Source organism: Anguilla rostrata, chromosome 16 (genome assembly GCF_018555375.3).
Source record: "Anguilla rostrata isolate EN2019 chromosome 16, ASM1855537v3, whole genome shotgun sequence".
Taxonomy (NCBI): domain Eukaryota; kingdom Metazoa; phylum Chordata; class Actinopteri; order Anguilliformes; family Anguillidae; genus Anguilla; species Anguilla rostrata.
Genome location: NC_057948.1, coordinates 19553437 through 19570609, shown reverse-complemented (window position 1 = coordinate 19570609; position 17173 = coordinate 19553437). Strand labels below are relative to the sequence as shown.

The window sequence follows — 17173 nt, the reverse complement described above, 5'->3', positions numbered from 1 at the left end:
GGTTCGTTGTCATGGCGTCAGATAGACAAATGAAATGAGGCCTTACTGCGCTTGCAGGACGTCCCACGGTATCCAGGGGCGCAGACGCAGGTCCCGTCCTCGGGGGAGCAGGAGCCGCCGTTTTCGCAGGAGCAGGTGATGGAGCAGTCGGGTCCCCAGCGGCCCTGGACGCAGACGTTGTCGCAGTGGACCCCTGCAGGGAGGCAGAGGAGGCGCAGGAGCAGCGTGAACGTGGCGAATCCCACAGGGACTCCAAAGAGGAGGAGCGTCTCCACGCTAACACGCCTGCACCTGCCCCTGAACCCACAGTCACTGACGCTCTCACAAACAATTCATTTACTGTCCCGCTGTCCTTCAGATTGATCCTCATCGTCCTTAAGATCATCATCATCACCATTCTTGGCTCTCATCCTTTTAAGTACTGTAGTGCGATTTCTTTTTAACATCGACTTAAATGTTTAATGTTTCATGTCATAAATGTCTGATATTTTATATGTCGATCGTTTTAATTTTATGTGAACTTGAGCCTCCCAATGTACAACAAATTCCTGAAAAAGCAATAAAAAACAATTCAATTTGTGCACACGAGTTTTTGGTGATGCCATCTCACAGCAGTAAAGCTTGACCGCTTCAGTCGTTCACAAATGATGCTTGAGCTGTCAGGTTCTTCTCATCAGTATCCCATTTTGCGACTTTTTATTTTATATTTGAAGGGGCTGCCCAGCCCCATGCCCCTGTCAGGGGGCTCATTAGGAGTCAGAGTAGCTCCTCTCATATTCTCTTTCAGCAGGGCTGCATAGCTATACACAACTGAGAGGAGGGGTCCCACAGAGATCTGAGCTACTAGAGCCACAGTCCAACACACACACGCACACACACACACACACACGTGCATGCACACATACACACATACACACATGCATGTACACACAACACATACACAGACACAGGCACATATACCACTTCTTCAAGCACCAGCCTTTGCTGTGGAGAAGGATCCTTGTCTGCATGAATCTCATTTGAAATTTCCTTTGACTGAGAATTTCTGACTGTGAAGCAACCATTAAAACAGCATTAATCACACAGCTTTGAATTAGACCTGCTCTAAACTTGTGAGACTTAAGTTCAGCTCTGTGATTTCTGTGTGTCTGTTTTTGATAGAAGGGTTGGTGTTGGGGCAGAGGGATGAAGGTGTTTGGGGGTAGAATGTGTGGAGAAAATTATGATCAGAGTGGACACCCACTCATTCCAGAACTTCACAGAGGCACAGAATGCATACTTCTTTCTCTATTGTTGACAAATGAATGTGAACAGAACACAATGCTCTCAGCTTAATGGCACCAAACATCCACTCTTTCAAAGCTGAATAAGGGAGAAGGAGAAGAGGAAGGAGGCGGAGAAGAAGAAGAAGAAGAAGAAGAGGAAGAAGAAGAAGAAGAGCTCAGGATTTAAGCCCATTCTGAAGATGCTGTTTGTAGGGAACGTGCTGCCAGGGGCGCCCATTCCCCACTCTGGACACTCTCTGTCCCTGGAAAACTGATCAATGTACCCTAAGCCCTTCTCATAATCTCATCCATTATGTAAAAAAATGTAAAAGAGCCCCACGTTCAGTCCACCGGGATGAACAGATGAGTCTACGCTGTTCAGCTGAGACTCCTTTGAGTGCTGCCCCTCAGCACGGTCTCTGCTGCTAGGCTGATGTCAATGTTTGACAGGTTTTAACCTGTATAATAACTGCATATTCATAAATAAATAGAAAAATATTAATCAAACTGTGAGATCTGTAAATGCCAGTGCAATGAATGTAAGTACAGTCAATCACATGGTTTCTGTATTGAATGCCTGTGTGTGTGTGTGTGTGTGTGTGTGTGCATGCGTGTGCATGTGCATGTGTATACATATCCCCATAGACTTATTCATACTGTGAATATTAGAGAGCTCGCTCCATAACTACACAGTGACCTTGAGAAGGGAGATTCTATTGAGTATGCAATAATGGCATGCAATGAATCAACCATACCCCATTCCCCCAGATAAACGTGTCATAATCACATGAGTAAGACTGCAAATGGTTTAGCGCAAGGCTTCAGCAATCAAGCCTTGGTCCCAGAAACCAGTAAATTTGGGACAATAATCCAAGTGAAAGCTGACCACAGTTGACAGGTCCAATATAGTAAAATTATATACAAATAATTCCCATATAAAATGCTGTACCCACACACGCTCTAATATTATACCCACACACACTCTCTCTCACTCTTAATACTATACCACACACCCTCTCACTCTGAAACTATACCCACACACCCTTTCTCTCACTCCAATACTACACATCACACACACACACCTCTCTCACTCAATACTACACCACACCCTCTCTCCCCACATCTCAATACTACACCACTTCCACAATACACACCTCTCTCTCACTCTAATACTACACCCACACACCCTCTCTCTCACTAATACTACACCCATACGCCCTCTCTCTCACTCTAATTCTATACCCACACACCCTCTCTCTCACCCTAATACTATACCCACACACCCTCTCTCTCACTCTAATACTACACCCACACACCCTCTCTCTCACTCTAATACTACACCCACACACCCTCTCACTCTAACCCTATACCCACAGACCCTCTCTCTCACGCTAATGCACACACACATATACTTCTGCATCCACAGCCCGCTCTCTCCGGTCCTCTCCCCGCCCGGTCTTTATCTGTCCCTCCTCAGGTGCTGCACGCTGGCTGGCTCTGCGCCTTCCCCCGCGTCCCGCTCCGCGGAGCCCCAGCGACTCAATTAAAGCGGGCAGATGGCGCAGGCCTGCCCAGGATTCAGAGCGTGAGGGCCCCGGCGCTGCCCGCTCCTGCCGCAGCTAATTAAAACCCCGCCGTTTCCGCCCGAATAAACGCCCCGAGCTCGGGGGCCTCGCCGGCGCAGACCTGAGAGGCCCTGAAGGCGTGACCTTTCCCGCTAAAGCCGCCGCGCGCCCGCTAATCGGACGAGCCATCCCTCCCTGGCTTAGTCATTCAGAGAGTACTGCTTCACTACAGATTATAATGAACCGTACCCTGGCTTTGATATTCAGCATTTAGCCTCCCCATCAGCTTCTGGAGCCGCGCAGCCTCACACCCACCGCCACGGCACAGGTGCCCCAATATGTATGTACGGTGAGGGGCCCGGCGAAACCATCGAAGTGCCACAGCTAGGGGCTCTTCTCAGACGAGCGCCGAGCCAACCGGACCATGCGCACAGCCAGCTGTATCAATTTTGCGCACTTCAAAGATTTACATATTGAAACTATGCTGAGCTCTCTTGGCTAAACGCCGAACCGTGTGAATTTAGAATCTGAACCAACAGCAACTGTGTGAAGGGAAAGCTGACGCTTCCCTTTCTGTTTTTAGTTTTGATTAAAAAACACCATTTCAGTTTTAGTGTATGTTTTTAATTGTCCCGGACAGTCTTTGTGTGTGATGAAGAATACAAATACATTCATTTTTCATTTATTCACAATTATAAACATAACTAATAGTTACTTTTATTCCGTGTTGGTACTTCTTTCCAGTGCTGGGGTCTCAAGGTGTATGCATAATTTTTTTTTTTTTTTATAGTTGGATAATGTACAAACATATAACAATTGATAACTGTACAAGCTGCTTTGGAATTTCTTTAGTTGTGTTGTCTTTAGACCACAAATTCTGAAAAACCCTATACATGCAATTATTGTCAGAAGCATCTCAAAATCGAAATCTAAATTATCCTTCATCGCAAACAAACACTGTTTGGCCCCAACAAAATCATACAACAAGACTGAAATAATAACAAAAACCCTCAAAAGTGAGTGATCCCTTTTTAGTGCTTCTACCGCTAGCGAGCTAAAACAGCTCTCAGCAAAATGAATGAGATGTGCATTTAATAAAACATCCCAGCCGGCCTATATTACAAATGAGAGGTATAATTAAAACAGAACCATATTCCATATTAAATGTTTTTTGGAGTGAAAATCAAAGTCGGTTTAAAATTCCACCATAATTCATAATCACTTTACATGCCATCTGATAGAAAATGTGAATGCTTTGTAAGGATTTGATTCAGAATATTTAATGAAAATGTAGATATAGAAAAAGGTCATGTAGATCAAGGATAGTTATTTTCAATATGACATAACTGACAAACTCCTCATATAAATCACACTCAATGTATACCACAATGTTTAACCAAATGCTATTATTAAAAATAGATGTATTACCTCAATAATTAACATCAATTATTGTAAATAGTTTAAAATATTCAGCAGTAGCATATACTATGTGTTAACAAACGTCAATAAAATCTTTGCAATGTATGAGATATTATTTTTTAAATTAGTGAAGAGATTCAGGCAAAAATCCAGTTAGAATTTTAAATCAGAAGACGGCGTAATACTTACATTTATGTATATTTCATTATATTCAGCAGTTGGGTATTAGTAGGGCTTAGAGGTGAGAGGCGAGAGCAATAATTAGTTGAGATTTAAATTGAAAATACATTGCTGCGTATAACAGAATCTGAATCAATTAAGCAGGACATGTTCTCTACATCAGATCTGCACAAGGGACTTAATGCAATTTGTAGAATTAAGTTAGGTCCATTTTAACAGTAATCATATTCAGATCTTTAGGGGAGGCAGGCACAAGATTACCCTTATCTGACAGGCTACCGAAGCCAAATCTTCCCTCTGTCCCCCCAGGGCTCTGTTTCCTCTGCCTGCAGTTTGTCAGGGTGCAATTCTCTCGCAAGTCCCTTGCGTCAGTTCCAAAATATCAGTACCTTTGTGGCGGTTTCTGCGACAGTGGACTGGTCACTCTGCCAGTCCTTATCAGTGCAATAATCTCTATCAGTATCAGTGCGGTAGTCTCAGTGTCAGGATTTTAGAGTGAGTATGCTGGCTTTTTTGGCAGTGCAGCTGTTTCAGTGTTTTCGTATTAGTGTAATAATCCGTGACTGTGTAATGGCTGTAATGTCAATGGTTTTGATTTCATGCGATTTATGCAGTGGAAACAGTTTCACCACCAACACATTTCTATCTGAATTATCCACTTTGAAATGCCCTTAATTTTTTCAAATACATATGTATGCTAATTCTGTTGCTTGCACCCATTTATCTAATGTCCTAAATGTTCACTCTCTGCTGTCATGCTTTGGTGTGTGAAAGCACATTTCAGCTCATCATATGACAGAGGTTAATCAAACTGAATGAATTTGTCAAGATAGAGCAACGGAGCTGTTGGAGGTGCGATAGTCATTCTGGGAAAGTGAAAAGCTGTAATTTTAAAAGTGTGAATTTAGACTCTTCTCACGATTGAAACTGTTTTGCAATGAAACGGAGTCAGTGCCTCTGCAGCACCATGTTGGGTCGAGCAGTTAGCCACAGTGCAGGCAGCAGCAGCTAGTATGGGAAGGCTGTGTTACGGAGTGTCAAAGGAACAGCAGACGCAGGGACCAATCCTCTATTGTTAATTGCTAACCTCGTCATACCGGAGGCTGTGTCGATATCTGTTGCATCGCTGGCAAATGTCATTGTTAGCTATCATCCTTCATCCTTGGGGCTGCCCAAGCAGGATTTCTAGCTAATGAAGCAGTGTTAACAATGTTAATAATAGCTATTGCCTGCTATTTGCACTATTCTGTACTTCGGCTTTATAAATGTAGCGTCTTCTTACTTCTATACGAACGCAAACAAACCCACTATTTTGAAATTTAGTAGGTAAAAGTTGAGGATGCTCAATGTCCCTACTCCTCTGTTTCCAATCGCCAAAGGCCCTCACAAATCATAGGCTCTTCAGTGCAGGCAATTTCAGGAACACATGGGGGCTGCCTTCAGTGTAATTTCTCTGGTTGTGTCTCTGTGCATCTTGACGTCAGTGTTTCTGTATCTAACTTACAGTGTCAATGCTATGACGTCATCATGTCAGTGTCATTGTTCCATGCCGGATTCTTGGTGTCAGTATGTTTGTATCCTGGTGCTCACCTGTCCAGCCAGCGAGGCACCGGCAGTACCCGCTCACCGGGTCACAGCACACACTCAGCACAGGCTGCAGTCAGCAAGCCTCCGCAAGCCACAGCTGAGTCACTAACACAGCACAACTGAGTCACTAACACAGCACAGCTGAGTCACTAACACACAGCACAGCTGAGTCACTAACACACAGCACAGCTGAGTCACTAACACAGCACAGCTGAGTCACTAACACACAGCACAGCTGAGTCACTAACACAGCACAGCTGAGTCACTAACACACAGCACAACTGAGTCACTAACACAGCACAGCTGAGTCACTAACACACAGCACAGCTGAGTCACTAACACACAGCACAACTGAGTCACTAACACACAGCACAGAAGCGTCACTAACACTGCACAGCTGTGTCACTAACACAGCACAGCTGAGTCACTAACACAGCACAGCTGAGTCACGAACACAGCACAGCTGAGTCAGTAACACAGCACAGCTGGGTCATTAACACAGCACAGCTGGGTCACTAACACAGCACAACTGGGTCAGTAGCACAGCACAGCTGAGTCACTAACACACAGCACAGCTGAGTCAGTAACACAGCCCAGCTGGGTCAATAATACAACACAGCTGGGTCACTAACACAGCACAGCTGAGTCACTAACACAGCAGTGAGTCAGTAACACAGCACAACTGGGTCAGTAATATAACTCAGTTCAGTCAGTAACACAACACAACTCAACACAAGGTCTCTATAAGTCATGAAAATGACTGAATGACTCTGAAAAACAGTTATTCAGAGTCTGAGGGTTTATTTTTTCCTTGACCATCACGTAATGGCAACTCCTTTGGTTATTTAGTCACTTGTGGTCTGTCTACAGTGGTTTTACGAATTGCGCAGTCCCTTGGACGGAAAAACTGTGCAATTCTAATTGTGTACTGCTCTTTGTCCTCCTGAACTGACAGAGTACACAGCAGCAGTGCGGCAAGCCTGTAGCCATGACCTGGCAATCCAAACTGAGGAACACAGAAAAATGAGGAACAAAACATTGGGTCCTGAGATGAAGTGAGGCTATGGGTGAGAAGTCTGGTGGGGGCGGGACTCACGGGACAGGGTGTGTCACAGTGCTCCCCCCTCCAGCCCGGGGAGCAGGTGCAGGAGCCGTCCACAGGGTCACAAGCTGCCCCGTTGGCACACAGGCAGGACTGGTTGCACCCCAGGCCCCAGGTCCCACTGGAGCAGAGAATGGAGCAGTCCACACCCTGCCAGCCTGGGACACACAGACCCCAATGCAATCAACCAACCAGTCAAATCAGTCATGCAAATCAATCAATCAGTCAATCGGTCAATCAGTCAATTATTCAACCAATCAACCAGCCAATCAGGCACTGAAACAAATCAACTAACCAATCAACAAACCAATCGAACAGTCATTCAGCCAATGAGTCATTCATCTATTTGGGAGTCGAAGTGATGAGAATGGACCTACAGCACAATTAGCCATTCCAATGGGAGAGGGAAGCAAACTAAGCAATTCAGTTGTTAGAAGATTTATTTGTTACAGCTTATTTTAACAACCACATTGTTACAAAGTGTAGACCAGACTACATTTTCTGAATCAGATATAATTTTTAAAATGCTTAAAAAAACAAAACAAATCCAGAACTGCAAGTTGTTTATTTGCTTAGAATATGTCTTTAGAACCTGGGAACCAAGCACTAAACTCTGAGGTCAGAGTCACGGCAGACTCTAGTGTCAGTGACACCACTGTGAAGCTCCACCTCTTTAACATGCTCCAGCACCTGGGAAAATTAGTCAAATAAAAACAGGATTTATATAAACCATGAGTAAATGGATTAAAAGAAAAACCTTTGGCCTTCAGGCCAACATTTTTTGAGTTTTAATGGCAGTGTACTGTAAGCTGCATTAGCACGGGGCTTCCAGACCATCGCTGATTATGAATGAGGGTTTGATTAAGGGGAGAGGCTTTAATGGGAGGCGATGAGGGACCCACAGCTGGAGGTCCCCTTGGCCGGGCCTGTTCAGAACACTGTGATGCAGACACGCCCATTGTGCTAAGCAGCAAAGGGAGGGGGGAAAAGACTGGGACCAGCTGGCACTACCAGATGTGCTGAAACTGTCCCGGGATATACACATAGACTTCCACATGATCCCAAACAGACCCCCATCCCACCCCAAACACACTTTCTAACGCCCCAATCAGTAATATATGACACGGTATATGGTTCTCTAGCTCTCAGGCCATATGGCCTTTATTCTGGTTTTTGTTTGGGAAATTTTGATGTCTATAATACTGTATTTGATTTATTTGCAGAAATCATAGGCCGTGATATGCAACACAGTGCGTGTGTGTGTGCGTGTGTTATATTTGGGTTGGTCAAGAGTACCTGAGGAGGCTGAAGTGTGTGAGATGTGGCTTGCTGAATGAACAGACCTAGTGAGAACCAATCGTGAACAGATCCTGCCCTTAATTACAAGTCCGCTCTGGAAACACATTCCACTGACAATAAATATTTTAAGCTGCCAACACCAAGATGTTATGCTAGAAGAAAGAAATCATAAGTAAAAAAAAGAAAAGGATCATCCCTTCTGCTTCATCCACAGAACAGGGCAGACCATGCAATTTAACATTCCCTCTCACTGCCAAGTTGATTGATTGTTCGGTTGAAGAATCAGTGTTATGAGTGAATAGTAATGAAGAGATGTAATAGCGTTATTGTTAGTCTCTCGTGTCTGATGGGAATTGCAGGCTTGGTCCAATACTGCGCTTTATACAGTAAATGAGGTCCATTGTGGTTCAGGGTGGTTCCTGGAGATCTGAATTAGCCTTGATCTGTGCCTCTGAGCAGGACATCCTGGTATTCTTTACACACATCTGCCACTTTAGATGCAGACTGACAGGTGAAACCCACTATAACCATTCTTAAAAGGCTTGTTCTGCAAGCCTGCAAGCTACTCCATGGTCCAAGGAGAAACTGAGCTGCATCTCCCCACTTCATAGAATTGTGCATGTGAGATACCTGCGACCTGGACCCAGAATGGAAGAAGGGTAGGTGTTTTCCACAACTAAAAAACCTGACAGTGACTACTAATAAATGAAACACAAAAAAGCTGACTTGTTTCCTACAACTTAAATAATAAAATGTATAGCATTTCAGGTGAAATAGCAGCAATGGTGCTTTTGTTGCAATAGATACAATATGACTGCTAACACTGTGAATAAAATAAACAAATAGTTTTATTTTCTATAATTACAACAAACTCTGGACCAATTTTCAAACCATCCCTAAACCATTTTGCTACAATTTTTTTCCCACCCCCTATTAAGGAATACTGCAGTTGTACAGCAAAAACTCAAAGCAGTGAATGCAGTTTGAAGTTTGCAGTTTGAGTCTTATGCTAACTGCATCAAGATTTCCCACTAAGGCCAGATTTTTGCATTTTCCTGACTGAACCCTGATGCAACCTGCCAGTGTGGAAAAGAGTATGAGGCAGAGCACTCTGAAGCGGGGGGCTTGAAGGTACCTTCTCTGCAGACGCAAGAGCCGTCGATGGGGGAGCACGAAGCCTCATTTCGACAGGAGCAGGGGGATGAGCAGTTTATTCCATGCAGTCCAGGGGGGCAAGTTACAGAACAGTCATCTCCCTGTAAGAGACAGAGAAAGAGAACACGATAGGGAGAAAGATAGAGGGGGGGAGAGAGCGAGAGGCGCACTCACCAGCAGGGCCAATGAGACCTTACACAAGGGCATATTTTACCTAAACTACGCTTTAGTTCCTCTTGTTTCCATGGGAACTTTCACAGTGCACACCTTTGCAGTTGCACTCTGTGTTCTCTGAGTCACCACAGGAAGTGTTGGATAGATTTGTACAGCAGTAAGGTTTGAACATTATTTGCTGCACTCTATCATCACTAACAGAGAAAATTCCTTGGGAATTGAATTGCCGAGGGCAGTACGCAAAATATTAATTGTGCGCTTGATTAATTAATCTGATAATGAGCAGAAGCATAAAGGAGAGTACCAGCCTGGTGCATATAAAAGAGCAGGGGGGGATTTTTAAACCTGTCAGATGTTTTCATTTTCTTCAGCAAATTAGGCACAGCCCGGTCAAACCCCACAGCCGCAATTTCAAGCACCTCCACCCATCACACACCTGTGCTCCTCAAACAGGCTTGAGGTGCATAAAGTGCGTATGAACACTCCTGAGGACAGAGCGTGTATGAGTAAGAGGTCCCCCGTACCCACAACGAGGGGGGGGGTGGGTTCTCTGAGCCTCTCTTCTCCCCACCTCTGCGGTTTTGGATAATGAGGAAGACTGCGGGCCTCTCCAAGTCCCTCATTGGTACGTTAGAATGAACTGTCCCATAAAAGAAACATAGCACTCCTCTGCCCGGCTCCCCCACATTAACATTTCTCTCCGTTTTAGCGCGGGGCACCACGAGGCCTCTGACACCCTCCCTCCCTCTCCCAGCGCTGCTTTCCAGGTCCCCGCTCTCAGGTTCACCGGCGGCTCTGCCACCCAACCGAGGTCACGAGCGACAGTCGACTAAATGATTTAAATTCCCAATTAGCTGACCAGAAGAGGCCTGAGGGGTGTCTCTTTGGAGACTGATGAGCGCCGAGCAGTTTCATTAGCACCCTGAAGCGGGCCTTTGAAAGAGGTGGGTTAGCACGTTAGCATCGAGCGCCAGGGGGCACGGGTCTCTCATCTTCCGAGTCACTCTCTGCCTCCCGCTCACACAGAAAGCTCCGTCTACCCAGTGAAAGTTTCATCATCCCGGCTGAGGTTCCCGTTTGTTTCCTTGCTAACAACGCCAGCGACAGCTATTCTGTCTGACGAAGGATGTGAGGGGAAAAAAACACCTTTAGTCAGCAGCGGTGTGTGGGATGTGAGCCAACGTGAACTTCAGCCGGGCGAGCAGTACGTGAGCAAGCTGAGCTCCTGCAACCAAAAATAAAATATAGATTTAAGAGCCAGCTGCATTCACCAGATTATTTCGGTTTCGATAAAATTGTCCTGGGGGCCTTATCAAGACTAAAGAGTGGAGGCAGAAACATCCCATCAACATAGGGCCACTGATCTGAGTGGTTACTGAGATATAGATCAATATAGCCCCATTCACAGACCCCCTCAGAACCATTAGGGTCCTTGTGAGAGGGGTGGGGCTAAGTATCCATCCTCTTCCTTCATGTTCAAATTCACGATCATTAGCACTTCAACTTAATTGGACAGGAACTCCAGGAATGCCTTTTTTTTCCTGCCTCTGACATAACATTGATCTCTCCTCCTGCCTACAGATACAAAAACAGCATCACTAATTAAACACCGGTCGTAGACCCAACCAGTAAATTTAATTGCATTTCACTGTCAAACTTCAATTTAAAATTAATAAAACAAAGTAAGAGTGCTAAAGGGAAAGACGCTCGTTACTGCATTAGGTCCATGGAAAACGTGTGTCCCTTTCATCTGTAGGATGAAATCCACTTGAAGGAAAAAAATACAAGAAAATTCATAAAAAGCCAGCTTTTCGCTAGCAATGAATGTCAAAGTCACGGTCTCAAATACCGTCTTCCTGAAACACAATTATAATCACTACAGACGCTGTGACTCCACCCTCTTCAGGGTGGAATCACAGTTTTGACCACTCCAGACACTCCACAAGATTTTATTTCCAAAAGCCAGTTTTTCTTTTTTTTTACATTTTCTTCCAACAACTCCAAGGATTTTCAAGCGGGCACACTGAGGACAGGCCTGGACCACTGACGCGGGGAACGAGGCGCTCGGACGAGGCGCTCCCAGCAGGCCGACCGACTGGCCTCCCGAGGACGAATCTCTCACGCGATGCCGCAGCAGTGTGGTGCGTCGCGCGGACCCTCGCCGCGTCGCAACGCTAAATCACTCCCTTACCCGCGTGCGCCGACAGCAGCTCTGATCCCAGTCCCGTTTCACCTCTTAATGACCCGCATTACCGGCAGCCATCTGCGCGGCCTGGCGAGCGGGCACCTGTGCGGTGTGCCTGCGCTGCACTGTGCTGCCTTACGCAGGTGCGCCCGTGCTCCATCTGCTCGCCAGGGCGGTGCATTAGCCTCTGTTAACACAGCTAGACCTCCCCCGCTTCAGGCTGAACAAAGCGCCCCTTCAGGGGGCCATGTGGGAGCTGCACTCACACACTTCACCCTCTGTCTACCTGTTTAATATCTCCTCCAAGGGTCCCAGTTTCAGCTCCTGGGGTCCCCCCGGCCTGGGGTCCCCGCCCCGCTGGGCGTGTTTAATGACTCTGGCACACGCCGCCGCGCGCGCCGCACCCCTCGGGCTGGTCCCGCTACGGCGAACAGGTGGAGGACATTAGGAATGCGGTCCCCGGCCGAGGACATGCCCATCGGCTGGTGGTTTCAAATCTCCACGGCAGCCTGCCACGCAACGCTGGCAGCCTCTGAGGTGGCGCGGGCAATGTGCCGGGCACAGGCAGATACGGCCCAAAGACTTCTTCTCCGCACTCCCCTGCTCTCAATCTCTCCCGCTCTCCCCCTTTCATCTCCCTTCATTTCTCTCTCCATCTTGTTCTCTCCCTCATTATTTCCTTCTATTACCAGCCCCCGTCTTCCCCACTCTCTCTCTCTCTTACCAGATTCCCTTTCTCTCTGGGTTTTTTCTGCTTTCCCTCTCTCTCGCTCCCTGTTTTTCTCCGGAGAGTGGGCCTGTTTCATCTCATTTGCTCGGCGCTGATGTGAAGTGACTGGCAGAAGGTTGATCCGCAGGACTGATGTTTAAACCGTGCCTCATAACCACACAGCTTATTATTAATGGCTGCACGAGTCTCATCAAGAAAAAGAATCAATTTCCAGGTCCATGCATCTACTTCTCCTTCCTTCACTTGGCAAGGTTTTCCTATTAAGTGGGGGAGCTGCACTAGAATAGGAGGCATCCATTACGTCTGCTGTAATAGAGCACTTCACCTTGTCCTCTTCTTTTACTGTTCGCTTTGCCGCTGAAGGCTCCCACATCAGTTCCAACGCGTGAGGCTCTAAATTCACTAATATTTGCATTTGCTCCGTATAACAGGCAAAGCAAGCACATAACCTTTACGAATAAATACCACAAGATGCAAATCTAGACCCAGTATCGAGCTCATAAAAATGTTTATTGATTTAGGCTTACTACAATGATGATTATTTTTTCAGCTAATAGTTAGAACCCCTGTGAAATTAAATATGAAGTGAAATAAATGATGATTCCATTTTATTCCACATTATTATCTGTTTATCATTCAATAACCTAATTGACATGAATACACATACAAATTCGAAATTGTTAATTTGCTTTGACACCATGCATAGCAGTCAAAACGTGTGCTACAAAACGTGCCAATTAATTCATTAAAAACAACTGTCAATAAATATGTGATTTTATTGAGACTGATTGGATGATTTCTCACCAGACAGCACAGATTTAATTAAGAAAGGCATTAGGAACGTCAAATGTTAATTCAAATTTAAACACTAATAAGCATTGCAAAAATGCTGAGAAGAGCCAGGCCTACTTGGACTGCACTTCTGTAGTCCAGTAAGCTCAATGATTAGTGGAGCCGAGTGGCTAGTTGCCCTGAAAATGACTACAGCCGAAGCACTGAGAACATTAAGAGAACCGCAGTGACTGCTGACACCACAAGGTGGAGCACCCACGGGCTCACTGTATAGGTACCCTGACGTTTGCGATGGCACAGGTGGTCTGGTTCTACCCCTGTGAACACAGCAAGACTCACCATAAACCCAGGGGCGCAGATGCAGGCTCCGGTGATGCCGTCGCAGTCGGCCCCGTTGGCACAGTCGCACGGCTGGCTGCAGCCCTCTCCGTGGTAACCAGCCGGGCACGTCTCATTGCAGTACAATCCCGCCCAGCCCACCACACATGTGCACTCTCCAGACAGAGGGTGGCAGCTGGAAGCAGGGGGGAAGGCGGGCGTAAGGGTGGCGCACAGCGACAGCGCTGATGCTCCCGATTGGCCGGGGAGACAAAAGCACTGTCCCCCCAGCAGACAGTGATTCATTCCTGCCTATGTCCGCACGCTTGGCTCAAATGGATGTCACATCCTCTTCCCCCCCACACACCTTAATGAGTTTCACTGCCTCAGTGTCCAGCGTTCCAAATCTCCACCATCAGTCTCTAGCACATTAACATAGACTGGAGTACAACATGCTTGGTGGTAATGAATGAATGAATGAATGAATGAATGAATGAATGAATGAATGAATGAACGAACAAACAAACAAACAATCAAATGAACAAGGGCATACTGTCAAATATGGCTGTTAACCTGAGCTGCTAAATGTGTGCTTGCGTCCTGATGATTGAACAGAAGCTAAAATTCATTCAGAATAATTTATTTTTGAATGCTGGAATGTGGGGGGTTATGCTGAGAGACAGCCATGTTGAGCCTGCTCACCTGAGGGTGTTGCTAGCATTGCAGGGGCAGTACTTGTCACAGATGAGGCCGTAGAGCCCCGGGGGGCAGAATCTCTCCTGGCAGTTGTCCCCTTTGAAGCCCTCATCACACAAGCACGCCCCGTTGATGTGGTAGCACTTGGCGCCATTCTGGCAGTTGCACTTCTGAGCGCATTGAGGGCCGTAGGTGCCAACTGGGCACTCCTCTTGGCACCTGGAGGGAGAGGTAGCATGTGTCCACAGCAGATCCCTTAAGAATATGTCAGACATACAATTCCCAGAATGCAACGCCTCAGAAAAGTTCTGCTCCCCTGGGCATGTCGGGGCTTCAGAATAAAGGGACAGTACATACAAGAACCAAAAAGGTCAGGGGGCAGGACCAGAGGCAAGCCATCTGTTATCTGCAGTCATTCCTACTTTGCTCCACCATTGGAGTTGTCCAGGGTGAGGCTACAGTCATTAATTGTAATGAATATAATTAGAGCAGGGATGGTATTCTGTGCTGAATAGCAAATAGACCAATGGAGGGACTTCTACAAGAAGTTAAATATACAATTCTGGCAGAGCATCAATCTAAAATGTCCAACAAAGCCATTAGGAAGCAGATAAATAGCTCAATTAAATTATAAAATGGACTGGTTATGTTTCATGTTTAAATTACATTGGCTTTGGCCTTATCAGAGGAGACTGGCATTATAACACAGGGGGATGGAAGGTGGGAGGTTGGGGAAGGAGGAGGCTAACCCAATCTCTGATTATTCCTGGCAGGTTAATTCACTTGTCACTGCTAAAATGAATGAGGGCAATTCTGTAAAATATTAAACTAAAAGAGAGTTTTGTTCAGGAAGCATTTCCATTCTGTAGACAATTGGTTTAGCAGAGGTAATAAACCCCAGGCTCCACTGTCAGAAACAAGGAAATGAAGAGATCTGGGGATTTCAACTGACTCCTAATAAAATTCTATCACCATTAATTAATGCAGAAAAACAAATAAACCCGTATGGGCCATAGAGTGAGATCAATAGCCTGGCTGGTAGGAGAGAAATATAAGCAAATGAAAATCCAGGAAAGTGGGTTAATGCCCCCATGCTCTTAATAAAACAATAAGGCCAAATTTAGCACCTGAGTTTAAACTAATGAGAAAACTTACTCTCGAAAAGTTTAAGAAAAAAGGTGCTAAATAAGAGATGCCCATCTTATGAGGTGAACTGCCAAAAATAACTGTCTTAACTGATAATATATTCCTGAGTTCTCATCCCCTTGCACATTTAAGATGAAGCTGAAAACTTGAAGTACACAGCATTACCACATGACATGTCTCTTGAGAACGGCTCACATTTCTAAGAATACTCAGCATTTCAGATTATAGAGTATACAGCAGCCCTGATTCTAGAATGCACAGTGCCACGTATTCTAGAATGTAAAGCCTCACGGATTCCAGAATGTACAGCGACACAGATTCGAGAATGTATGGCAGAATTGCGGCTAACATGGGTATTACAGATTCTATTATGTGCAATGTAATGGTTTGCACAGATTACACAGCATTACATATTGCAGAATGGACAGGGCCACTCGAATCCCAGCTGTGACAACCCCTTCAAGCGCAGCGATGCTAATATTCATACCTCTCCCCGCTGTAGCCTGGCGCACACTGGCACTGCCCACTGATGTGGTCGCAAAGCCCACTGTTGCGGCACGGGCACTCCTGGCTGCAGTTGATGCCAAACTTGCCAAATGGGCACGGCTGGGCGCAGACGGAGCCCTGAGGGCGAGCGGGAGTACAACAGGAGACTCAGCACAGCAAAGAGGGCCAGAGCAGCATGCACAAGCCATCAGCCCGATTGGATCAATCACACAATCACAGCCAACGGACTATTATTATCACTCTTCTAAATAGCCATGAACAAATGAAGGAGACTAAATTGAAGTTGAAGAGTATCTGGTACAGGCGGATAATATTGGCCATGGTACTGGCTGTGCTATTCACAGCCGATAGCACTCAAACCGTTTCACTTCTGGATATGCATCTCCATGCAAATATAACTCTGAAGTGTTAACGGTTGCCCACACGCAGGGTCTGAAAGGGAAATTAACTTGCAAATGAATCGCCAAAGGTTCCCGGTACAGATGCGGGAAATGGAAGCAAAACACACAAAACCTTTCAGACAGTGCGCAAAATGCTGACATGGGTAGCACCTGAAAGCCTAGGCTTTGAGTGTAGGCTCTACAAGTGGTGCATGACAGCCAATGGAGCTGTCTTGCCCCCCCCCCCCCCTCCCAAGGGGACAGTGCGGGAGCCTCTCACCGTCCAACCTGCAGGGCAAGAGCACTCCCCGGTGACGTGGTGACACACCCCACCGTTTTGGCAGGGACAGCGCAGCTCACACTGGCGGCCATGGCTGCCCGAGGGACAGCGCTCTCCACAGCTGGAAGGAAACAGGCGAACAGAGAGAACAGCTATGCCATGCGCTAACTGAGCAAATCATTCCAGGGGTTCATGAGATTAAACTCTTTGCCACATGTAATGCCCTCCCTATAATTATGCACATTGCTGACTCTGCTTTTTTAAACTTGCTTTTTGTTTAACCAGCTGATTGCGCTTTAACTGTAACCATTTCAAATATTCAGTAGTAATATTTGGTGCATCACAAGCACAGGCTACAGCGCCACACTAATGACAGAACCTGGACTGGGCTGT

At 46.1% G+C, this 17173-nt stretch overlaps 1 protein-coding gene across 1 annotated transcript in view; it reads right to left on the bottom strand.

Moving 5' to 3' along the window:
- The window catches only part of megf11 (multiple EGF-like-domains 11), an 88106-nt gene that overhangs the window by 15908 nt on the left and 55025 nt on the right, over positions 1 to 17173 (bottom strand). The window contains exons 7-14 of the mRNA XM_064312882.1: positions 16781 to 16901; positions 16101 to 16237; positions 14474 to 14686; positions 13793 to 13967; positions 9553 to 9673; positions 7054 to 7276; positions 6020 to 6072; positions 47 to 193 (exon numbers count right to left, since the gene is read on the bottom strand). Of these exons, the coding sequence (XP_064168952.1) occupies positions 47 to 193; positions 6020 to 6072; positions 7054 to 7276; positions 9553 to 9673; positions 13793 to 13967; positions 14474 to 14686; positions 16101 to 16237; positions 16781 to 16901 (1190 nt within the window). The remainder of the gene's footprint in view (positions 1 to 46; positions 194 to 6019; positions 6073 to 7053; positions 7277 to 9552; positions 9674 to 13792; positions 13968 to 14473; positions 14687 to 16100; positions 16238 to 16780; positions 16902 to 17173) is intronic.